General features: G+C 36.7%; 1 protein-coding gene across 2 annotated transcripts in view; it reads left to right on the forward strand.

Moving 5' to 3' along the window:
- Window positions 1–23133, forward strand: part of BRIP1 (BRCA1 interacting DNA helicase 1) — a 191900-nt gene that overhangs the window by 65623 nt on the left and 103144 nt on the right. For both annotated transcript variants that reach the window (XM_069602688.1, XM_069602687.1), the window contains 4 exons: window positions 1266–1398; window positions 14117–14271; window positions 17120–17285; window positions 17396–17536. In XM_069602688.1, coding sequence (XP_069458789.1) covers window positions 1266–1398; window positions 14117–14271; window positions 17120–17285; window positions 17396–17536 — 595 coding nt within the window. The remainder of the gene's footprint in view (window positions 1–1265; window positions 1399–14116; window positions 14272–17119; window positions 17286–17395; window positions 17537–23133) is intronic.

Consider the following 23133-nt stretch of genomic DNA (forward strand, 5'->3'; position numbering starts at 1 on the left):
TGGAAGTGAAGTGAAGTGCAAGTCGCTCAGTCCTGTCCGACTCTTTGCCACCCCATGGGCTATACAGTCCATGGAATTCTCCAGACCAGAATACTGAAGTGGGTAGCCTTTCCCTTCTCCAGGGGATCTTCCTGACCCAGGGATCAAACCCAGGTCTCTCGCATTGCAGGCGGATACTGTACCAGCTGAGCCAAAACGGCAGCCTCCTAATAGGTCTCTCCGACCTTCATTTTTGCCTTTCTCCTATAATGCGTTCTGCCTTATAAACTGGAATCATCTTTTACATGCTTAATGTAGATTATCTCTCACTGAAAATCCTCCATTTAAAATCTTCCCATTACACTCTGAATAGAATTCAGACTTCTTTTCCTGACCCAATATGATCTGATTCCTGCTTATCACACTAACCTTGCTCATACTATTATTCTTTCTGCCTGTTGTGTTGTAATTACATTGACTTTGAGGTTTTTAAATAAGCAGAATTTGTTAATCACTCCCAGACATTCCTTCTGCTTGGAATACTCATTCCCCCCCACCCCCCGATTCTCACATGACTGAGTGCTTTCTGCATTCAGTTGTTAGAATAAATGTCACCTCTAGGAGAGCTTCCTTGATGCTTCAAATGAAAGTAGCAATTAGATTACATTAATCCAATTAATTTTCATAATATCACTATCACTACCTAATGTTTTCATGTTCATGGATTTGTTTCTAAGTTCATTTCTACCTCCCTTTAGTAGAATTTCATTTTCATGAGAATAAGGACTTTACCTATTTTATTTACTGCTGTATTTCTACTACCCAGCGTAGTATCTGGCATAATACATTTAAATACTCACTGAATGTACAAATGTCTCTCTGTGTGTTTGTAAGTGAATATATTATTTATTTTCTAGTAAGTCCATTTTAATGTTAATATTTAGTGCTGTAATTTCCTTATTAGCTTTCTTGTGTTTCTTTTTATGTGCAGACCAAATTTGTGAGTTGGAGAGACACACAAGTTAAGCAGTGTAAATTCACAAAATACAAACTGGGGATCACATGCGTCTTTCTCTTTTCTGAATAAAAGCTTGCTTTTTAGCTATATGATTATGTTGTGATATGAAGCATACATGCTTTTTAAAATATGTCTTAATTAATCTACATTTATGTGCTAAGAGCATCAAGGAATACAGATCAGTGTATCACAGTTCTGTTTGTTCTGTTGAAATAATAGTGCACATAAGGATGATATTGGTTGATGGAATTGTTTTATTTTATTTCAGTTGGTTAGAAGCAAGCTCTGAACATCTTGTGGAAAGGGATTATGAATCATCCTGTAAAGTATGGAGTGGAAGTGAAATGCTTTTAAATTTACACAAAATGGGTATCACCACTGCTACTTTTCCTATTTTGCAGGTAAGATTTTTTTTTCTACCTGTAAAATTTATTTAGTGAATTAGAAATGACTTAATAGTGAATAATTAATCCAGAGTAAAAAAAAAAGTAGCAATTGTTTTAAAATTTTATTGGATCAGTTTGATAATCTAAGTGATAGCATAAATTATAGATGAAAATGTAGCATTATTTGAAGGAAATATGGATTAATTAATATGGAATTAATTACTTTGCTTAAAGCTAAAAGAAGTTAGTAATTTTAGGTTGTAAATATTTTGTCAATTATAAAATTTAAAATTTGGAAAATAAAAAGATAAATTCATATTTCATTCTTCTTAACTTAGAGGTTATAAACCTGGGTGTAGAGAGATCATGAGTGGGCTGCAGGATACTGTGAACCTTATGAAATCGCATTCCAAATTTTATGAGTGTGTTCTTTTGTGCATCTTCCTGGATAGAGGCTTGATGCCTGAACACTGTTCTCAGAAGAATGTTTGTTTTGGGTTCTTTGTTTTGTTTTGTTTTGTTTTCTGCAGATGAGAATGTTTTTCATTTTTCTCTTTGTTCTTATTTATTTATATTAGTTGACTTTTATTTTTGGTGTGTCTAGGTAATTTTAAGTAGTTTATTCTATAATTTCATATGTAGACATAGATACATTGTTGGGCTAGAAAGACCTAGAGAAGAAAGGATAAATATCCAAAAGGGTATACATCAAAACTATTAATAGTGGATTACTCCTAGGACATCAAAGCAGATGTGAGAAGTGGAAGGTTGCAAACTTATTTTTCATTTTACTTTTGACAATGCTTTTTTTTAAAAGAGATAAAAAATGCATGATAAAAAAATAACCTGCAGAAATGAATAATCAGTAAAAAAAAGTTTCTGTCTTACACTGATGTTCCTATTCCTATATCCAGAGGGAACTTCTAAGTTACTTGAATGTCCTTCACAACACAGTTTATGCAAATAGGCATTTATAGCTTTCTTACCAGCTCTGGGGGGTCCTCAAAGACAATGCCTCTGCATTGGAAAAATGGAGATGACTTCCCAGATCACCCTTCAGTGATGGACTTTGTGTCCAGTTGAGGGGAATGCAGCTTGACTTTACTTTTTAAAGTGGTTGTTTTATGTTAAATTGAGCAAAAAGGAAAGAATTCTCATATACCACCACCCCCAGCCACAGATGCTATAGATTCTCTTATTATTAACATCTTATAATACTAGTGCATTAATTACAGTTGAACCAATATTGTTACATTGCTTTTAACCAAAGTCCATGGTTTATTTTAGGGTACACTTTTTGTGTTGTTCAAGTCTATGACTTTTGATGAAAACATGAAGTCATGTATGTACCATTACAGTATCATACAGAATACTTTCATTGCCTTAAAAATCTTCTGTGCTGCACTTTTCATCCCTTCAACATACTTCATGTCCTCTGCTGAGCCTCTAGTAACTGCTGATTTTTATTTCTGACTCCATAGTGTTGCCTTTCCAGAATGTCCTATACTTGTAATCAATGGCATGTGGTCTTTTTAGACTGTTTCTCCCACTTAGCAGTATACATTTAATGTCTCTGTGACTTGGCAGCTCATTCCTTTCTATTTCTGAACTAAATTCATTGTATGTATGCACCACGGTTTGTTTATCTGTTTACTTACTGAAGGACATATTGGTGGTTTCTAAGTTTGAGAAATTATGAATAAGCTTCTGTAAACATTTGTGTACATGTTTTTGTATAGACATACTTTCTTCTTGTTTGGATAAATACTTAGGAACACAATTGCTGCATTGTATGGTAAGACTGTATTTAGCTTGCAAAGAAAACTGCTAAACTATCTTCCAAAGTGATTGTACCATTTTACATTCCCACCAAAAGTTAGTAAGAGTTCCTGTTGTTCCACATCCTTGTCGACAATTGGTGTTCTGAATGTTAGCCATTCTAATAGATAGGTAGATTGCACTCATCTCGCACACTAGTAAAGTAATGCTTAAAATTCTCTAAGCCAGGCTTCAGCAATACGTGAACCGTGAACTTCCAGATGTTCAAGCTGGATTCAGAAAAGGCAGAGGAACCAGAGGTCAAATTGCCAACATCTGCTGGATCATGGAAAAAGCCAGAGAGTTCCAGAAAAACATCTACTTCTACTTTATTGACTGTGCCAAGGCCTTTGACTGTGTGGATCATAATAAACTATGGAAAATTCTGAAAGAGATGGGAATACCAGACCACCTGACCTGCCTCTTGAGAAACCTATATGCAGGTCAGGAAGGAACAGTTAGAACTGGACATGGAACAACAGGCTGCTTCCAAATAGGAAAAGGAGTACGTCAAGGCTGTATATTGTCACCTTACTTATTTAACTTCTATGCAGAGTACATCATGTGAAACGCTGGGCTGGAGGAAGCACAAGCTGGAATCAAGATTGCCGGGAGAAATATCAATCACCTCAGATATGCAGATGACACCACCCTTATGGCAGAAAGTGAAGAGGAACTAAAAAGCCTCTTGATGAAAGTGAAAGAGGAGAGTAAAAAAGTTGGCTTAGAGCTCAACATTCAGAAAACGAAGATCATGGCATCTGGTCCCATCACTTCATGGGAAATAGATGGGGAAACAGTGGACACATTTGTTGACTATTTTTCTGGGCTCCAAAATCACTGCAGATGGTGATTACAGCCATGAAGTTAAAAGACGCATGCTCCTTGGAAGAAAAGTTATGACCAACCTAGACAGCGTATTGAAAAGCAGAGACATTACTTTGCCAACAAAGGTCCGTCTAGTCAAGTCTATGGTTTTCCCAGTAGTCATGTATAGATGTGAGAGTTGACTGTCAAGAAAGCTGAGTGCCGAAGAATTGATGCTTTTGAACTGTGGTGTTGGAGAAGACTCTAGAGAGTCCCTTGGACTACAAGATCCAACCAGTCCATCCTAAAGCAGATCAGTCCTGGGTGTTCATTGGAGGGACTGATGTTGAAGCTGAAACTCCCATACTTTGGCCACCTGATGAGAACAGCTGACTCATTTGAAAAGACCCTGATGCTGGGAAAGATTGAGGGCAAGAGGAGAAGGTGACGACAGAGGATGAGATGGTTGGATGGCATCACCAACTCGATGGACATGGGTTTGGGTGGACTCCGGGAGGTGGTGATGGACAGGGAAGCCTGGCATGTTGGAGTTCATGGGGTCGCAAAGAGTCGGACACGACTGAGCAATTGAACTGAACTGAATGATACCTGTTGCCATCATTTCACATGCTTAATTTCCATTTACATATTTCATCTGGTGAGATATTAATATCTCTTCAGATATTTTGCCTGTTTTCTTATGGTCGAGTTTTAAGAGTTCTTTGGATTTTTTTTTTCCTGTTAAACAATGGTTTTATGGCTTGAGTACAGTAGACAAATTTATGCAACCAGGGCAAAGGCTGTGCTGACTCGTATTTCCAATTAGCGACAAGGACTCCTTTGGTATTATAATGTGAATATGGCTCTCAATCAGAGTCAGATGGAATTTAGCATCTTTTTCCTTTCTGTTCCTCTCAAGATGCTTTCGAATAGCAGCTGCTGCTGCTGCTGCTAAATCGCCTCAATCGTGTCCGACTCTGTGCGACCCCATAGATGGCAGCCCACCAGGCTCCTCCGTCCCTGGGATTCTCCAGGCAAGAACACTGGAGTGGGTTGCCATTTCCTTCTCCAGTGTGTGAAAGTCAAAAGTAAATTGAAGTTGCTCAGTCATGTCCAACTCTTTGCGACCCCATGGACTGCAGCCTACCAGGCTCCTCTGTCCATGGGATTCTCCAGGCAAGAGTGCTGGAGTGGGGTGCCATCGCCTTCTCTGTCGAATAGCAGCAGCTTCCTTAATTAAATGATAGAGATCCTCGGGAAGATCAGGAGCAAGTCCTTTGCACTTAAGAATTCTCAAGATTTTATTGCCTTCACAAAACATACTTGTGTAATACCATGTGAGTCTCTCAGATCACACAGATTTGTGAGGAAGTCAGGCTCCTCAAGTTGGCTGGTTTGTAGATCTGCTCCTTCACATCATCAGCTGTCAGCTTCAGCCAGGTGGGGATGCTCTGGCAGTAGGGCTGAGCCGACTGGGACAGGCCCTTCCCTGGAGCGTGCATGCAACCCATGAGGGTGGTGGTGTTGTAGCAAAAGGTCCTTTGGGTATTTCATATGCAAGACCTTTATTTGATGTGTGTTTGCAAATATATTCTCCCAGCCTGTGACTTGTTTTTTCATCCTGTTAATGGAGGCTTTCACAGAATATAACGCTTTTAGTATTAATAAAGTTCAAGTTTTTTTTCTTTAATGGATTCTATTTTTGTTCTTCGATCTAAAAATTTATCACCGAACCTAGAGTCACCTAGATTTTGCCTATCTTGTCTTCTAGAAGTTTTATAGTTTTGTATTTTACATTTAGGTCCATGTCCCATTTTGAGTTAATTTTTGTGAAGTGTGTTAGTTCAGTGTCTAGTCGTCTCTTTGGGTGTAGATGTTACTGTATCACTGTTTGTTGAAAAGACAATCCTTTCTCCATTGGATTATCTTTGTTCCTTTGTCAAGAGATCAGCTGACTGTATTGTGTTGACCCATTTTGGGGCTCTCTATTCTTTTCCACTGATACACTGTCTATCCCTTTATCAGTACCACACCTGTTTTTATAGTGAGTCTTGATGTCAGGTAGTGTCAGTCCTCTGAATTTGATTTTCAGCATTGTGTTTGCTATTCTGGGTCTTTCATTTTTTCATATAAACTTAGAATTAAACTGAGCAGGACCCTGTGGGGCTCCTGGGCATGGAAGCCTTTCTTTCCTCCATTTCTTGTTTATAAGGAACAGACTGCAGTCTCCATGACCTTCCCTGGGTTTCAAGGGCAAATTCAAACAGTTGGTAATTGAGGAAGGGAGGAGATGCAGAGACTAGGGAGGAGAAGCCAAGAAACCATCTGAGGCAAGATTAGAGGAACCAGGGAAGCTCATCATTATTAGGAGACCACCTGAGACAAGATTTAAGGCATATAGATCCTGCATGCATTCTAATCTTGTTCAGTTCAGTTTAGTTGCTCAGTTGTGTCCGACTCTTTGCGACCCCATGGACTGCAGCACACCAGGCCTCCATGTCATTCACCAATTCCCGGAGCTGCCTCAAATTCATGTCCATCAAATCGGTGATGCCATCCAACCGTCTCATCCTCTGTCATCACCTTCTTTTCCCACCTTCAATCTTTCCTAGCATCAGGGTCTTTTCAAATGAGTCAGTTCTTCGTATCAGGTGGCCAAAGTATTGGAGTTTCAGTTTCAGCATGAGTCCTTCCAATGAATATTCAGGACTGATCTCCTTTAGGATGGACTGGTTTAATCTCCTTGCAGTCCAAGAGACTCTCAAGACAGCAAAAAAGACACAGATGTGTATAGCAGACTTTTGGACTCAGAGGGAGAGGGAGAGGGTGGGATGATTTGGGAGAATGGCATTGAAACATGTATACTATCATGTAAGAATCGAATCGCCAGTCTATGTCTGACGCAGGATACAGCATGCTTGGGGCTGGTGCACGGTGATAGCCCAGAGAGATGTTATGGGGAGGGAGGTGGGAGGGGGGTTCTTGTTTGGGAACGCATGTACACCCATGGTGGATTCAAGTCAATGTATGGCAAAACCAATACAGTATTGTAAAGTAAAATAAAGTAAAAAAAAAAAATTAAAAAAAATTAAACATATGCTTGTGATATGAAAAAATAAAAAAAAAAATTAAAGTTCTTAATATCCCCCCCACCCAAAAAAAAGTCTCCAACACACCAGTTCAAAAGCATCAGTTCTCAGCTTTCCTCATAGTCCAAGTCTTACAACCATACATGAGTACTAAAACCATAGCTTTGACTAGATGAACCTTTATTGGCAAAGCAATGTCTCTGCTTTTTAATATGCTGTCTAGGTTGATCATAACTTTCTTCCAAGGAGCAAGCGTCTTTTAATTTCATGGCTGTAATCACCATCTGCAGTGATTTTGGAGCCCAAGAAAATAAAATCTCTCACTGTTTCCCCGTTTATTTGCCATGAAGTGATGGGACCAGATGCCATGATCTTAGTTTTCTGAATGTTGAGCTTTAAGCCAACTTTTTCACTCTCCTCTTCCACTTTCATCAAGAGGCTCTTTAGCTCTTCTTCAATTTCTGCCATAAGGGTGGTGTCATCTGCATATCTGAGGTGATTGATATTTCTCCCGGCAATCTTGATTCCAGCTTGTGTTTCTTCCAGTCCAGCGTTTCACATGGTGTACTCTGCATAGAAGTTAAATAAGCAGGGTGACAGTATACAGCCTTGATGTACTCCTTTCCTGATTTGGAACCAGTCTGTTGTTCTGTGTCCAGTTCTAACTGTTGCTTCCTGACCTGCATACAGATTTCTCAAGAGGCAGGTCAGGTGGTCTGGTATTCCCATCTCTTTCAGAGTTTTCCACAGTTTATTGTGCTCCACACAGTCAAAGGCTTTGGCATAGTCAATAAAGCAGAAGTAGATGTTTTTCTGGAACTCTATTGCTTTTTCCATGATCCAGCGGATGTTGGCAATTTGATCTCTGGTTCCTCTGTCTTTTCTGAATCCAGCTTGAACATCTATAAGTTCATGGTTCGCGTATTGTTGAAGCCTGGAAGTTCCTGCTTCATGTACTGTTGAAGCTAATCTTGTTAGCAACCAAGAACTTGAATTATTGCTGTAAAACTCCTCACCAAATCCTCCCAAGTTGGGACACACAGTTTTCAGGGTTTCAAGCCTACTGTGTCTCCCTTTGCCTGCAAAGCAATTAAATTATTCTTTCCTACTTTACCTAAAACTGTCTCCAAGATTCAATTTGGCATCAGTGCACAGAGGGTGATCTTTTGGCTTGAGAATCAGTTTGTCAGTATTCACGAAGTTTCTTGGTGGGATTTTTATTGGACTGCATTGAATTTATAGATCAATCTGGGAAGAACTGACATTTTAACAATATTGAGTTTCTTATCCTTTAACATGGAGCATCTCATTTATTTAGATCATCTTTGATTTCTTTTATCAGAGTTTTATAGTTTTTCTCTCAGTTTTTTTTTTTTAAGGCAGTGTAACTTTTAAAAAATGTATTTTTGGCTGCATTGAGTCTCTGTTGCTGCAAAGACTGATGGGCTTTCTCTACTGGTGAGGAATGGGGGCTGCTCTCCAGGTGAGGTATGTGGGCTTCTCACTGTGGTGGCTTGTCTTGTGGAGCTCAGGCTCTAGGGCATGTGGGCTCAGTAGCTGGCACTTGGGCTCAGTAGTTGTGGCACAGGGGCTTAGTTCCCCCACAGCATGTGGAATCTTTATAGACCAGGGATTGAACCTGTGTCTCCTGCATTGGCAGGCGGATTCTTAACCACTGGGCCACCAGGGAAGTGCCCTCATATAGTTTTTTTTGTTTTTAATTTGGCTGTGTTGGGTCTTAGTTACGGTACACGGGATCTTTCTTTCTTGCATCATGGAGGATCTTTTGTTGCAGCATGAGGATGCTCTAGTTGTAGAGCTTGAGCTCAGTAGTTGCAGCAGGTGTTCTTAGTTGCCCTGTGACATGTGGGACCTCAGTTTCTTGACCAGGGATCAAACCAGTGTCCCTTGCGTTGCAAGGCAGATTCTTAACCAGTGGACCACCATATAGTGAGGTAAGTCCCTCCTCATAGTTTTAAAGAGATTTTTGAACCAAAACAGTTAAAAACTATTGCTAACAGAAGTAGCATTCTGGACTAAGAGTATTTTTTTAAATTTATTTTTATTGGAGTGAAGTTGCTTTACAATGGTATACGAGTATTCAAAATATATTTTAATTTGATTGTATTTATCTGAACTTTTAAAGTGTAACATACCATAAATATTTTTTCATATACTTTTTCATTTTTTTCATAAGCTTTTTGCATTCTATAGGTTTTTCATATCAATAGTAAAATGGATTGAATAAATTGTGAAATATTCATTTAGTAGAATACTACACAGCAATTTTTTTAAAAGTGATCCACTGCCTCCACAACTGCGTAAATGAATCTTACAGACATTATGTTGTACAAGAGAAACCAGCACAAAAGAGTATAAACTGTATGATTTCATTTTTATGAAATTTAAGGACAAACATAATTATGCTAGTGAAAATCAGAATACTGGTTACCACTGTACAGGAATAAGGAGTAGTTTGGACTGAGAAGGGACACAGGGGAACTTTCTGGAATTTGAGGACTTTTTTTTTTTTTGAGGAATGTTTTGAATCCTGATTTAGTTTTAGTTATACAAGTGTGCATATATGTGTGTGTGTGCTTGTGTTTAATGACTGGTACACTTAAGATTAGTGTATTCTATAAAAAAAACAAATAAAATGTATGTCAAAGGAAAGAACTTGAAAAATACAGAAAGGTACAAAGAAAAAAAAAACTTGTAAACATAAAAATGATTATTAGTAGCGTTTAGGTCTATGTGTACCTTGTCTTCTATGCGTGTATTTGCTTAACATAAGTTAATTTTTGAAATGAAATTTTTTACCTCCTCATTTAGTAGTATGTTATGAGTACTTTACTATTTTAATAAAATTTCCTTCACGTGAATTTTAGTTGCACTGTAGCATTTTCAAGTGCACATATTATAAATTATTTGACTAATCTAGCATTTGACATATAAGTTGTTGCCAGTTTCCTTCCAATAAGAAAAGGTTCTAATATGAACATCCTTGAAAATACATCTTTATATATTTTTGACTCTTTCCTTTATATATTCTAAATATTAATTCTTTTTTGCTTATTGTGTTGCATGTATTATTCTTGTGTCTATGGTTTGTTTGTGGTGTCTTTTTAAGTTTTAAAATTTTAGTGCATTCAAATTTATCAATTTTTTTTAATGAATTATAATATTTGAGTTTAGTTTTAGTTCTTATCCTTTGGGACATTTTTCTTCTAAGAGTGTTAAAGTTTTCTTTTTTAATAAATGTTTTCAACCACCTGGGAGTCATGTTTGTTTATCTTGTGTGGTACCGAATCCATTTTATTTCCTGTATGAATTTTCTCATCATTTAGTAAATAATCCATCTATTTCACTCTGATTTGTAATGCCACTTCTGCCCCATAATCTGATTTTGTATATGTGTAAGCTTATTTCTGGACTCTTGTGTTCTTTGATCGTGTTTGTCTGAGTTATATGATTTGTTAATTACTGTAACATTAGAAAAATGCTGATGCATGGTAATAAGGGATATCTCCTCATTTTATTTTCCTTTGGAATGATCCTGGCTATACGTTGCGTTACTCTGTCATTTGAATTTTAGAATGAGCTTATAAATGTCTATGAACAAATCAGTTGGAAGTTTGACTATAATTGCATTAAATTTATATATCAATTTAGAAAGAATTGATATATTACAATATGAAGTTTTTCATTCATGAACAAGATATAGTTTTAATCATTCATTATCTCTATATCTTCCAATAGAATTTTGTAATTTTTAAAAGTCTTATTTGCTTTTGGTTACATTTATTCCTGAGAAGTTATAAAGTTTCTATTTCTTTTTCAAATGGTATAATTCAGAAATTGCTTTTTCTGATTCTTATCAGTATATAAAAATGGTAATTGATTTGAGATATAATTCACATGCCATAAAATTTACCCTTTAGAATATACAATTCAGTGGTTTTTCCTGTAGTCACAGAATTACGAAAGTATCATTGCTGTCTCATTTCAGAATATTTTGTCACCTCAGAAAGAAATCCTATACCCATTAGCAGTCATTCCCATTTGTTCTTACCCCAGATCGTGAAAACCTACGATCCACTTTCTGTTTCTGTGAATCTACCTGTTCTTGTGACTGCCTTCTTTCACTTTCCATGATGTTCTCAGGGTTCATCTATGTTGTAGTATGTATCAATACTTCATTCCTTTTTATTTCCAAATAAGTTTGCATTTTGTGAATGTACTGTATTTTGTTTATCCATTATCAGTTATTTCTACTTTTTGGCGGTTGTAAACAATGCAACTATCACCATTCGTACACAGATTTTTGTGCGGACATATATTTTCAGTTCTGTTTGGTATATACTTAGGAGTAAAATTCCTGGTCCACAAAGTAACTCTGTGTTAACTTTTTAAGAAACTGCCAGACTTTTCCATAGGGGCTGTACCATTTTACAATCCCATCAGCCATGCACAAGGATTCTGATTTTTTTCCACATTCTCACCAACACTTGTTTTCATATCTCTTTTATTATAATCTTCGTAGGAAGAACGCAGTAATATCTCAAGGTGATTTTCTTTTCTTTTTCCTAATGACTCATAATGGCAAACAGTTTTTTAGCTGCTTATTGTCCATTAATATATCTTTGGAGAAATCTGTATTCAAATCCTTTGCACATTCTGAAATTGAGTTGTCTTTTATTGTTGATTGTTTAAGCCCTTTCTGTATTTTGGATATGAACAACGTATTGGATATATGATTTGCAAATATTTTTTCTCATTTCATAGATGTAGTAGTATTTTTACTTATTTTAAAATTAGGTTAGGGAAATTTCCTTTGATCCTAAGAAATTCATCATTGTCATTATTGAATTGTTTAGAAGTTAATTTTTACCATAGTAATGTGTGAACATAATTTAAAAGTCAGTGTTGTGGAATGATTGTCCTCCAATTAAATAAATAAATTTTTTAAAAAGTCAATTAGTACTATCAAGAGAAGCATTCATCTGTTCCACTCCCAATTTTTACTTCTCAGTGGCTCTTTTAATTCTTATAGTGGCTTTCTCTGATAATTAACCCCAATTTTCGAAGTAACATGTAGATTCAGCTACTTTTCAGTTTTCAATTTTTGATATTCTCTATTGAATTTTACATACACACTTTCTTTCTCTCTTTCAGAAACACACACACACACACACACACACACACACCCACACCTCCTCTCTTTTCCTGTTTGTCCCTCCCTCTCTGTTTCGTTTTCCTCCCATCTTCTTCCCCTTTCTTCTCTCTCCATTTTCTCAGCATAATTATATTAATATTCACTGTGCATGTCATCATATTATATGTCATCATAGTTCATGATAGTAATATCATGTAACTGGCTTGATTAAATTTTAATACAATTCTAGTTTTACTATGAAGTAATAATTGCCTGTAAGTGTGTGTGTTTCCCCATTTGCTTAGTTTTCTATTTATCTATAAACCTAGCTCTCATTGTTTAGATAACCTAGCCAGAGGTAGCCTTGGAGTTGTCTCATGGTTCAGTAGATAGAATTTCATTCAGTCCTTTTATTTTTTACTACAGTGCCTTATTGTCAGGAGTTCAGAAATTACATAGCTTTACCAAGTAAATTGCCAGTTGTCTGCCAGTGCTGGAGAGGAATAGTAGCTTTCATGTAAAGTGTTTCTAAGAGAACTTGATTTTTTTTTTTAAAAGAACAAATTAGTACTTATCTTTTGTTAATAATTTGTACTGTTGAATTATTCAAGCTCATGTTATTTTTTTGTTGTTCTTTATTTTTGGAAAATATTTTTGCAAGGACCTATTGTGTAGCACATGGAACTCTGCTCAATTTTATGTGCCAGCCTGGATGGGAGGGAGCTTTTGGGGGAGAATGGAGACACGTATATGTATGGCTGAGTCCCTTTGCTGGTCACCTGAAACTGCCACAGTGTTTAATCAGCTATACCCCAATACAAAATAAAAAGTTTAAAGTCTGGAAAAATAAAATAAAAGTAAAAAACTTTTTTCATATCCTTTAATGTTTTGTTCAGTGGAGACCAATTTTACTTTTATAAATGTGTATTATTTCACAATATATCTGGATATTGAAATTTTGTCTTATTTATCCCATTTCCCCATTTTATTTTCATTGATTGTATTGCATTGCTCAATTGCTCAGGCATGTCCCAACTCTTTGCAACCCCATGGATTATAGCCCACCAGGCCCTCTGCACATGGAATTTTCCAGGCAAGAACACTTCAGTGGGGTGCCATTTCCTACTCCAGGGAATCTTCCTGACTCAGGGATCAAACCTGAGTCTCTTGCATCTCCTGTATTAGCAGGCGGGTGTTTACTGCTGGGCTACCTGGGATGTCTTATTTATCCTATTTCCCCGTTTTATTTTCATTGAGCACAGGTTTTATTGTCAAACATCAGAATTGTCACCAGTTATCTTTTATCATTTCAGTATTCAGAGTTTTCTCTTTCACAGTGTGGGAAATTTATCTTAATGTCCACACTTTAGTCTGTATTTAAACTTATAAGCCATATAATCACTAATGAGCCAGTTAACATACATTTTGTATTTAGCATGTATTCTTTCTTTGCCTTTTTTTTTTTTTTAATTTTGCTTTTCACATAGTCATGACTCTTAGCATAGGCATACTCCCTGGAGGTATTCAGGGATTTAGGTGGCATATCAGATTTTTAAGCTTTTTAGAAACCATTTTGTACATTTTTATTTGGCCCATTGCTTTTGAAGGGCACTGAATAAAACTCGAATTGCCCGAAGAAATAATGAACCTTCTAAATGTGTAACTTCTTATTTAAATGTCTTTGAAGAGGATTTGAGAATATATGGGAATTCGGAATACATTGTTAGCACCTGCATATGAATGTATGACTAAATTTCAATTATATTTCACTTGGGTTTTATTAACAGTTTTAAGAATTTTCCTGTTCCTCTCTTTTCCCTCCCCCACCCCTAACCAGTACGCTTAACATGGTAATTTCTTACAGGGACATTTTTCTGCTGTCCTTCAAAGAGAAGAAAAAGTCCCATCGATTCATGGTAAAGAGGAGGCAAGAGAAATACCTGTTATTAGTGCTTCAACTCAAATAATGCTCAAAGGACTTTTTATGGTGCTTGACTATCTTTTTAGGCAAAATAGCAGGTAAGCAAAGATATCTGGTCTGTATTCTTCCTCTTAAAAATATTAGCCTTACTGGGTGCTAGCTACTAATTTTATGTGAGTACATGAGATAATGATAAGTGGTATAAATATTGCTCTTAAGTGGCACAGACTCAGTCAACTGATATTATTTTTTGTTAATAAAAATGAGTATTGAAACCAGTAAATAAGTACATTTAATTAATTTAGCATTAAATTTACAATCCTCTGAGACTAAATTTAAGTCTTCATTTAAGTATATTTTATATATGTTTCTTCCAATGTCAGAAAGTCTCTCTTATTATGTAAATCCTCTGTTTAATAAAATGTGAAAGCAGTCAACTTCCCACACATTACTCCTTAAGTTACAGTACTACCTGGTTCCAATGTTTTTTTAAGTGTTTTGTTTTTTTTTTTTTTAATGGTAAAATATCCTGGTGGCTCAGACAGTGAAGAATCTGCCTTCAGTGTGGAAGACCTGGGTTCCGTCTCTTGGTCGGGAAGATCCCCTGGAGAAGGAAATGGCAACCCACTCTACTATTCTTGCCTGGAGAATTCCATGGACAGAGTCCACTGTAGCCTGGTGGACTACAGTCCATGGGGTCGCAGAGTCGGACACGACTGAGCAACTAACACACACAAACACATGTAATATAGGGCTTCCCAGGTGGCGCTAGTGGTAAAGAACCCGCCTGCCAATATAGGAGATATAAGAGACATGAGTTCATTGCCTGGGTCGGGAAGATCCCCTGGAGGAGTGCATGGCAACCTACTCCAGTATTCTTGCCTGGAGAATCCCATGGACAGAGGAGCCTGGAAGGCTATAGTCCATGGGGTCGGACACGACTGAAGCAACTTAGCATGCATGCACATATACATAATGTAAAACTGAACAGTTTAAACCTTTTAAGTGTACATTTTAATAGCATTAACTATGGTCACATGGTTGTACACTATCAGTTTCCAGAACTTTTTCATCTTCCCAAACAGGAACTCTATACCCATGAAACAGCATCTTCCATTTCTCTAGCACCGCAGCCTTTGGTAACCTCTGTCCTGCTTTCACCTCTATGGATTTGCCCTTTTTGGTGTCTCCTGTACATGGGGTCGCGTGGTGTAATGTTTTTAAGGTTAATGCATGTTATAGCGTACATCGTTCCTTTGTATGGCTGAATGATGTTCTGTTGTGTGTATATGCCATATTTTGCTTATCCATTTTTATATTGGTGGACACTTGTATTGTTTCTACTTTTTATCTATTGTGAATCATGCTGCAGTGAACACTGATGTACTAGTATCTGTTTTGAGTCCCTGTTTTCATTTCTGGGTACATACCTACCAGTAGAATTGCAGGATTTATGGTAATTCTGATCTAACTTTTTTAAGAGCCACCGTACTATTTATCATAGCAGCTGCACAGTCTACATTCACGTAATGATGCACAGGAGTTCCAAATTTCTCTACATCCTTGCCAGTACTTGTTATTTTCTGTTTTTTTTTTTTTATAATAGCCATCTTAATGAGTATAAAGGGTTTTGATTTACACTTGGCTAATGACTAGAGATGTTGATCATCTTTTCATGAGCTTATTGTCCATTTCTACATCTTCATTAGAGAAGTGTCTGCTCAGGTCCTTCATCCATTTTTGAATGAGGATTTTGTTGTTTGTTGAGTTGAAAGAGTTATTCTGCATATTCTGTTTCAGATACACACTTTACAAATATTTTTTCCTATTCCTGTGTGTACTCTTTTCACTCTCTTGATAGTATTCTTTGATGCACAAAAGTCTTTAAATATTAATGAAATCCAACTTATTGATTTTTTTTCTTTTGTTGCTTATGCTTTTTGTATCCAGTTACAATGGCCAAATATGATGTCATGAAGATTTCTGCTATGTTTTCTTCTAAGACAGTTTTGTAATTTTTAGTTCCCAGGACCTTTTTTTTGACCATGCTGCCATGGCCTGTGGGATTCGTGTTCCCCAACCTGGGAACAAACTCACGTCCTCTGCACTGGAAGCTCAGGGTCTTAGTTGCTGGACCACGTGGGAAGTCCCCCCCACCCCCAGTAATTTTATAAAATTCTCTCCACCTAGTACAAGGTTCCTGACTTGGACTTTCTCTCTGAGGGTAAAATGAACAGTCAGTATTACTATGAGGACATGGTAGAGAATACCAAATTTCATTCTGTTTAAGCTTAGGTTTATAGCCTCTTATGGAGAGAATTTATAAACTCTATCAGATTACAGAGGTCATATAGTTTAGTACTTCATTAAGAATAGATGAAAGGGATGTTCAGGTGGGAGGGGACAGGTAAACCTATGGCTGATTCATGTTGATGTTTGGTAGAAACCAGCACAATATTGTTAAGCAATTATCTTTCAATTAAAAATAAATAAATTTAAAAAAGTAGATGAAGAGTTAGATCACATTTTAAAGGCACTTGAAACTCAGTTTCCTAAACTTTCAGTAGAAATTGTCTTTCTGTTTTCTAATGCAATAACAAAGTTTAACCCGCTCTTTAGTTGTTGTTTTTTTTTTTAAACAATAGTACTGTTAACTATTTTATAACTAATGATGTAACAGAAATGTAGAGAGCTCTGAAGTAGGAGTTAGGAGGCTTGGATTTTAATCCTGGCTTTGCTGTGATTTACATAATCTCTGAACATAGGGATGAGAAGTGATAAAGGGTGGATGGTTAGATGATGCATAAACTCCGTAAGGGTGGATTGACCCTAAGGTTTAATGATTTACTTTCTGTCAGAATTACTGAGTTTAGTGGCATTAGTTGTTGGTGCGGGACAGTGTTATCTAAAGTTCTGCCATTTAAATGCCATTTTATTTTCATTTAGATTTGCAGATGATTATAAAGTCGCTATTCAACAGACTTACTCTTGGATAAATCAGACTGATACTACAGATAAAAATGGGTTATTGATTCTATCAAAAAATAAGAAACGTTCACGGCAGAAGGCAGCAGTTCATGTGCTAAATTTTTGGTGCTTAAATCCAGCTGTGGTAAGCTTATCATGCTGTAAATAAGAATTCTTGCTCAATATCAACAATTAAGTAAATTTGTTTGACTTTTTAAAAAATGCTTTTACATATTTAATGTTGTTTCCTTGTAGGCCTTTTCAGATATTAATGGCAAGGTTTGGACAATTGTTTTGACATCTGGGACATTATCACCAATGAAATCCTTTTCATCAGAACTTGGTGTTACATTTACTATTCAACTAGAGGCTAATCATGTCATTAATAACTCACAGGTTAGTTTTTTTTTTTTTGAAGTCTCTCTTAGTCTTTTCACCTCAGTATAAGTGTCTATAAACGAGTTAAAAGGTAACTGAAGGACTAGCAAACAAATCCTAATAGGAAAATCAACATTTCAATTTCAGTAAAAGAAAATTTGTCAGCTACTTGGTAGTGTCAGCAAAAGGAACTACTGATAAATAGTATTCCTTCAACCCAGTGAGTAAAAATATGTACTTTGCTTACAAAGACTGTATTGCAGTTTCCTTATTTAAGTTTAAATTTTTTTAATGAAAATTAAAAAGGAAACAAATTCAACTTTTTTTTTACTGTAATTTCTAATTGTCTAATTATTTGTGATTCTTTTTTCCATTAGACTATGATGTATCTATATTCTAATTTTTATGTCTTTATCTTTCCATTGCACCTAGATTAATAGCTGGTATTAGTTAATAAATTTTCAGCACATGTTTGAATATCTGAAATGAATTAAAAGTATTCTTGTGAGTCCTGTGACGTAAATTTTAATTTTTTATAACAATACCCTGTAAACGTTACTTAAATTTTCCTAAGGATGTTTCAATTTTTCATTTGTCAATCTGCCCTCTATTTCTTTTTATTAAGTAATTGAAAGTAGTTAGCTACATGCATAATGGTATGGCCATAAAGAAGCAGAAGATATTAAGAGAAGAGGTGGCATGAATACACAGAAGAACTGTACAAAGAAGATCCTAATGACCTGGATAACCACTATGGTGTGATCACTCACCTACAGCCAGACATCCTAGAGTGTGAAGTCAAGTGGGCCTTAGAAAGCATCACTGTGAACAAAGCTAGTGGAGGTGATGAAATTCCAGCTGAGCTATTTCAGATCCTAAAAGATGATGCTATTAAAGTGCTGCCCTTAAAATGCCAGCAAATTTGGAAAACTCAGCAGTGGCCACAGGACTGGAAAAGGTCAGTTTTCATTCCAATCCCAAGGAAAGGCAATGCCAAAGAATGTTCAAACTATTGCACAATTGCACTCATCTCACATGCTAGCAAGGTAGTGCTCAAATCTTTCAAGCTAGGCTTCACCAGTACATGAACCGAGAACTTCCAGATGTTCAAGCTTGTTTTAGAAAAGGCAGAGGAACCAGAGTTCAAGTTGCTAACATCCACTGGATCAAAGAGAAGGCAAGAGAATTCCAGAAAACATCTGCTTCATTGACTACGTTGAAGCCTTTGTTTGGATCACAACAAACTGTGGAAAATTCTTAGAGATGGGAATACCAGGACACTTTACCTGCCTCCTGAGAAATCTGTATGCAGGTCAAGAAGCAACACTTAGAACCGGACATGGAATAACGGATTGGTTCAGAATTGGGAAAGAGAATATGCCAAGACTGTGTATTGTCACCATGCTTGTTTAACTTATATGCAGGGTAAATCATGCAAAATCCCAGGCTGGATGAATCACAAACTGAAATCAAGATTGCTGGGAGAAGTATCAGTAGCCTCAGATATGCAGATGATACCACCCTTATGGCAGAAAGCAAAGAGGAACTAAAGAATCTCTCGATGAAGGTGAAAGAGGAGAGTGAAAAAGATGGCTTAAAACTCAACATTCAGAAAATGAAGATCATGGCATCCGGAGAAGGCAATGGCACCCCACTCCAGTACTCTTGCCTGGAAAATCCCATGGATGGAGAAGCCTGGTAGGCTGCAGTCCATGGGGTCACTAAGAGTTGACACGACTGAGTGACTTCACTTTCACTTTTCACTTTCATGCATTGGAGAAGGAAATGGCAACCCACTCCAGTGTTCTTGCCTGGAGAATACCAGGGACGGGGGAGCCTGGTGGGCTGCTGTCTCTGGTCGCACAGAGTCAGACACGACTGAAGTGACTTAGCAGCAGCAGCCCCATTCAGTTCAGTTCAGTTCAGTTCAGTCGCTCAGTCGTGTCCGACTCTTTGTGACCCCATAAATCGCAGCACGCCAGGCCTCCCTGTCCATCACCAACTCCTGGAGTTCACTCAGACTCACGTCCACCGAGTCAGTGATGCCATCCAGCCATCTCATCCTCTGTCGTCCCCTTCTCCTCCTGCCCCCAATCCCTCCCAGCATGAGTCTTTCCCAATGAGTCAACTCTTTGCATGAGATGGCCAAAGCACTGGAGTTTCACCTTTAGCGTCATTCCTTCCAAAGAAATCCCAGGGCTGATCTCCTTCATTACTTCATGGCAAACAGATGAGGAAACAGTGAGAGACTTTGTTTTCTTGGGCTCCAAAATCACTGCAGATGGTGACTGCTGCCATGAAATTTAAAGACGCCTGCTTCTTGGAAGAAAAACAATGACAAAGCTAGACAGCATATTAAAAAACAGAGACATTACTTTGCCGACAAAGGTCCATATAGTCACAGCTATGATTTTTCCAGTAGTCATGTATGGATATGAGAGTTGGACCATAAAGAAGGCTGAGGGCCAAAGAATTGGTGCTTTTGAACTGTGATGTTGGAGAAGACTCTTGAGATTCCTTGAACTGCAAGGAGATAAACCAGTCCATCCTAAAGGAAATCAGTCCTGAATATTCACTGGGAAGACTGATACTGAAGCTCTAATACTTTGGCGATCTGCTGTGAAGAGCTGACTCATTAGAATAAGACCCTGATGCTGGGAAAGATTGAAGGCAGGAGGAAAAGGGAATGACAGAAGATGAGATGGTTGGATGTCATCACCGACTCAACGGACATGAGTTTGAGTAAACTCTGGGATATGGTGAAGGACATGGGGTCGCAAAGAATCAGACACAACTGAGCAACTGAATAGCAGCAACAACATGTTTAGTAGTACTTGAGTGCCTAATTCAATTCTAGTTCTTTATGAAGAGCTATAGTTTTCAACCAAGGATGGTTGGTGGGAATTACTGACATTTAGTAGGTGAGGGTCTTGAATGCTAAACTCCTATGTAACAATGAATTGTGGTTTCCAAAATGCTAGAATGCTCTTGTTTAGAAACATTGCTATTAGCAGTAGCAAAAGGAGAACATATGATCCACATTTTCAAGTTGTTTTCTTTGGAGGCTCACATAAATATGGGAAGTTACTAATAAATTGAACAAATTTTCCCAAAAGAATGTTATTACAGGGTCTGTTCTCAGTCTTATGCACAAAAGCCCATTTAACTTATAATGTTACTAGATAATGATAATTAGTAAGAATAATGCTAGTGCAGCTGGATTCTGTTCTAATATTTCCCCCAACTTTCAAAAACTTTAATTTTAATTGTGGTAGAAAACACATCGTAAAATTTACCATGTTAACTGTTTTTAAGTGTATAGTTTGGTTTTATAAGGATATTCATATTGTTGTGTAACCAATATCTAGAGCTTTTTCATCTAACAACACTGAAATTCTATTATAAAATAACAATTCTCAATTCCCCCCTCTTCCCAGCCCCTGGTGACCACCATTCTACTTTTCCTTTTCATGACTTTGACTTTTCTAAATCAAGGGATCTAAGACCAGGGATTGAACCCGGGTCTCCCGCATTCCAGGCAGACACTTTAACCTCTGAGCCACCAGGGAAGCCCACTATTCTAAATACGTCATCTAAATGGAATTACAAAATTTTGTGATTAGTTTATTTAGCTCAGGATGATGTCTTCAAAGTTCATCTTTGTTGTAACATGAATCAGAATTTCTTCCTTATTAAGGCTGAATAATATTTGAATTGTGTGTGTGTGTGTATCACATTTTGTTTGTCCATTCATTTGTTGATTTCCCCAACTCTTTATTTAAAAAATTATAGCCTGAAAAAAGTGGAAAAAATAGTATTAACATAGTGAATATCTTTATATCCTTAATCTAGATACATCAGTTGTATAACTTTGCATCTTTGTATATATACACATGAGAGGAAAGAAGAGTAATACTGTAAAATATTGATGATTACATTAACTGGATATATTATTAGAAAGTAATTTGTAGACAATGTGATACTTTGCCCTTAATTAGTTTAGAATGTTTATCCTGAGAACAGGTACATAATCTTGTGTGATCACAATATCATGATCATATCCAAGCAATTTAATATTACTACAAATAGAATCTATATTCTTCCAGTTATTTCCAGTGTGCTTTTTATAGTGTACCTGTTTATATTTTTAATTCTTGATCCAGGATCCAGTTAAGTATTCTATATTGTGTGTGGTTTTCATGTTTCTTTAGTTTTGTTTTTCTTTTTTTTTTTCTTTCTTATTTTAGATTGAATTATAATTGATTTACTGTATTAGTTTCTGGTGTACAACATAGTGATTCAAAATTTTTATAGATACTCCATTTAGTGTTATTATGAAATACTAGCTGTTATTCCTGTGCTGTACAATATATCCTTGTAGCTTATTTATTTTTATGCACAGTAGTTTATACCTCTTAATCTCTGACCCCTATCTTAGATTTCTCCCTTCTGGAGTAACTCTGTGAGCCTCTCTGTTTTGTTGTATGGATTCATTTGTTTTATTTTTTAGTTTCCGCATGTAGGTAGTAACATACAGTATTTGTCTTTCTCTGTCTGACTTATTTCACTTAGCCTAATACCTTGTAGGTCCATCTGTGTTGTTGCAGTTGGCCAGATGTCATTCTTTTTTATGGCTGAGTAGTATTCCTCTGTGTGTGTGTGTGTGTGTGTGTGTGTGTGTGTGTGTGTGTGTGTGTGTGTGTACATATACATGTACATCTTTATTCATCTATCTGTTGATGGACACTTGGATTGCTTCCGTATCTTTAGCTATTGTAAATAATGGAGCTATGCACATTGGGAGTGAGCGCACACAAACATCTTTTCAAATTAATACTTTTGTTTTCTTCGGATATATTCCCAGAAGTGGAATTGCTGGAGCATATGGTAGTTCTGTTCTTAGTTCTTTGCAGAACATTCATACTGTTTTTTTAGTCTTTGAAATAGCTTTTTTGCCCCTTTTTTCTGTATTTCATGATATTTTAGAAGAATTCAAGTCACCAGTTGTCCTTAGGAATATTTTATAATCTGGATTTTTCTGATGGTTTCCTCATGATAAGATTCAAGTTAAAGTGTTTGATAAGAATGTTTTGCAAGTCATATTGTTACTTCCCATTGTATCATATCAAGAAACACATGCTATCAGTTTGTCTTATTATTTGTTGATCATTTAGTTTAATGTTGATTAAACTGCTGTCCACCAGATGTCATCTTGCAAAATATATCTCAGTCTTGTGTATCGTTTAAAATGTAGGACTATTACATTTTTCAACAATCTAAAGTGTTCATATTACCTTTCTAATGGGCTTCCCCAGAAGCTCAGCTGGCAAAGAATCCATCTTCAATGCAGGAGACCCCGGTTCGGTTCCTGGGTAGGGAAAATCCCCCTGGAGAAGGGAATGGCTACCAGCTCCAGTATTGTGGCCTGGAAAATTCCATGGACAGAGGAGCATGGTAGGCTACAGTCCAGGGGGCCGCAAGGTGTCGGACCGACTGGGCGACTTTGACCTTTTGTCTTTAGAATACTAATAAAATTTGTAGTTTCTCATAATCAAATACTAAGACTAGATCTGTATAAATGTAAAGAAATTGTATATAACCAAAATTTGATGGGT

This window comes from Ovis canadensis, chromosome 11 (genome assembly GCF_042477335.2).
Source record: "Ovis canadensis isolate MfBH-ARS-UI-01 breed Bighorn chromosome 11, ARS-UI_OviCan_v2, whole genome shotgun sequence".
Lineage (NCBI taxonomy): Eukaryota > Metazoa > Chordata > Mammalia > Artiodactyla > Bovidae > Ovis > Ovis canadensis.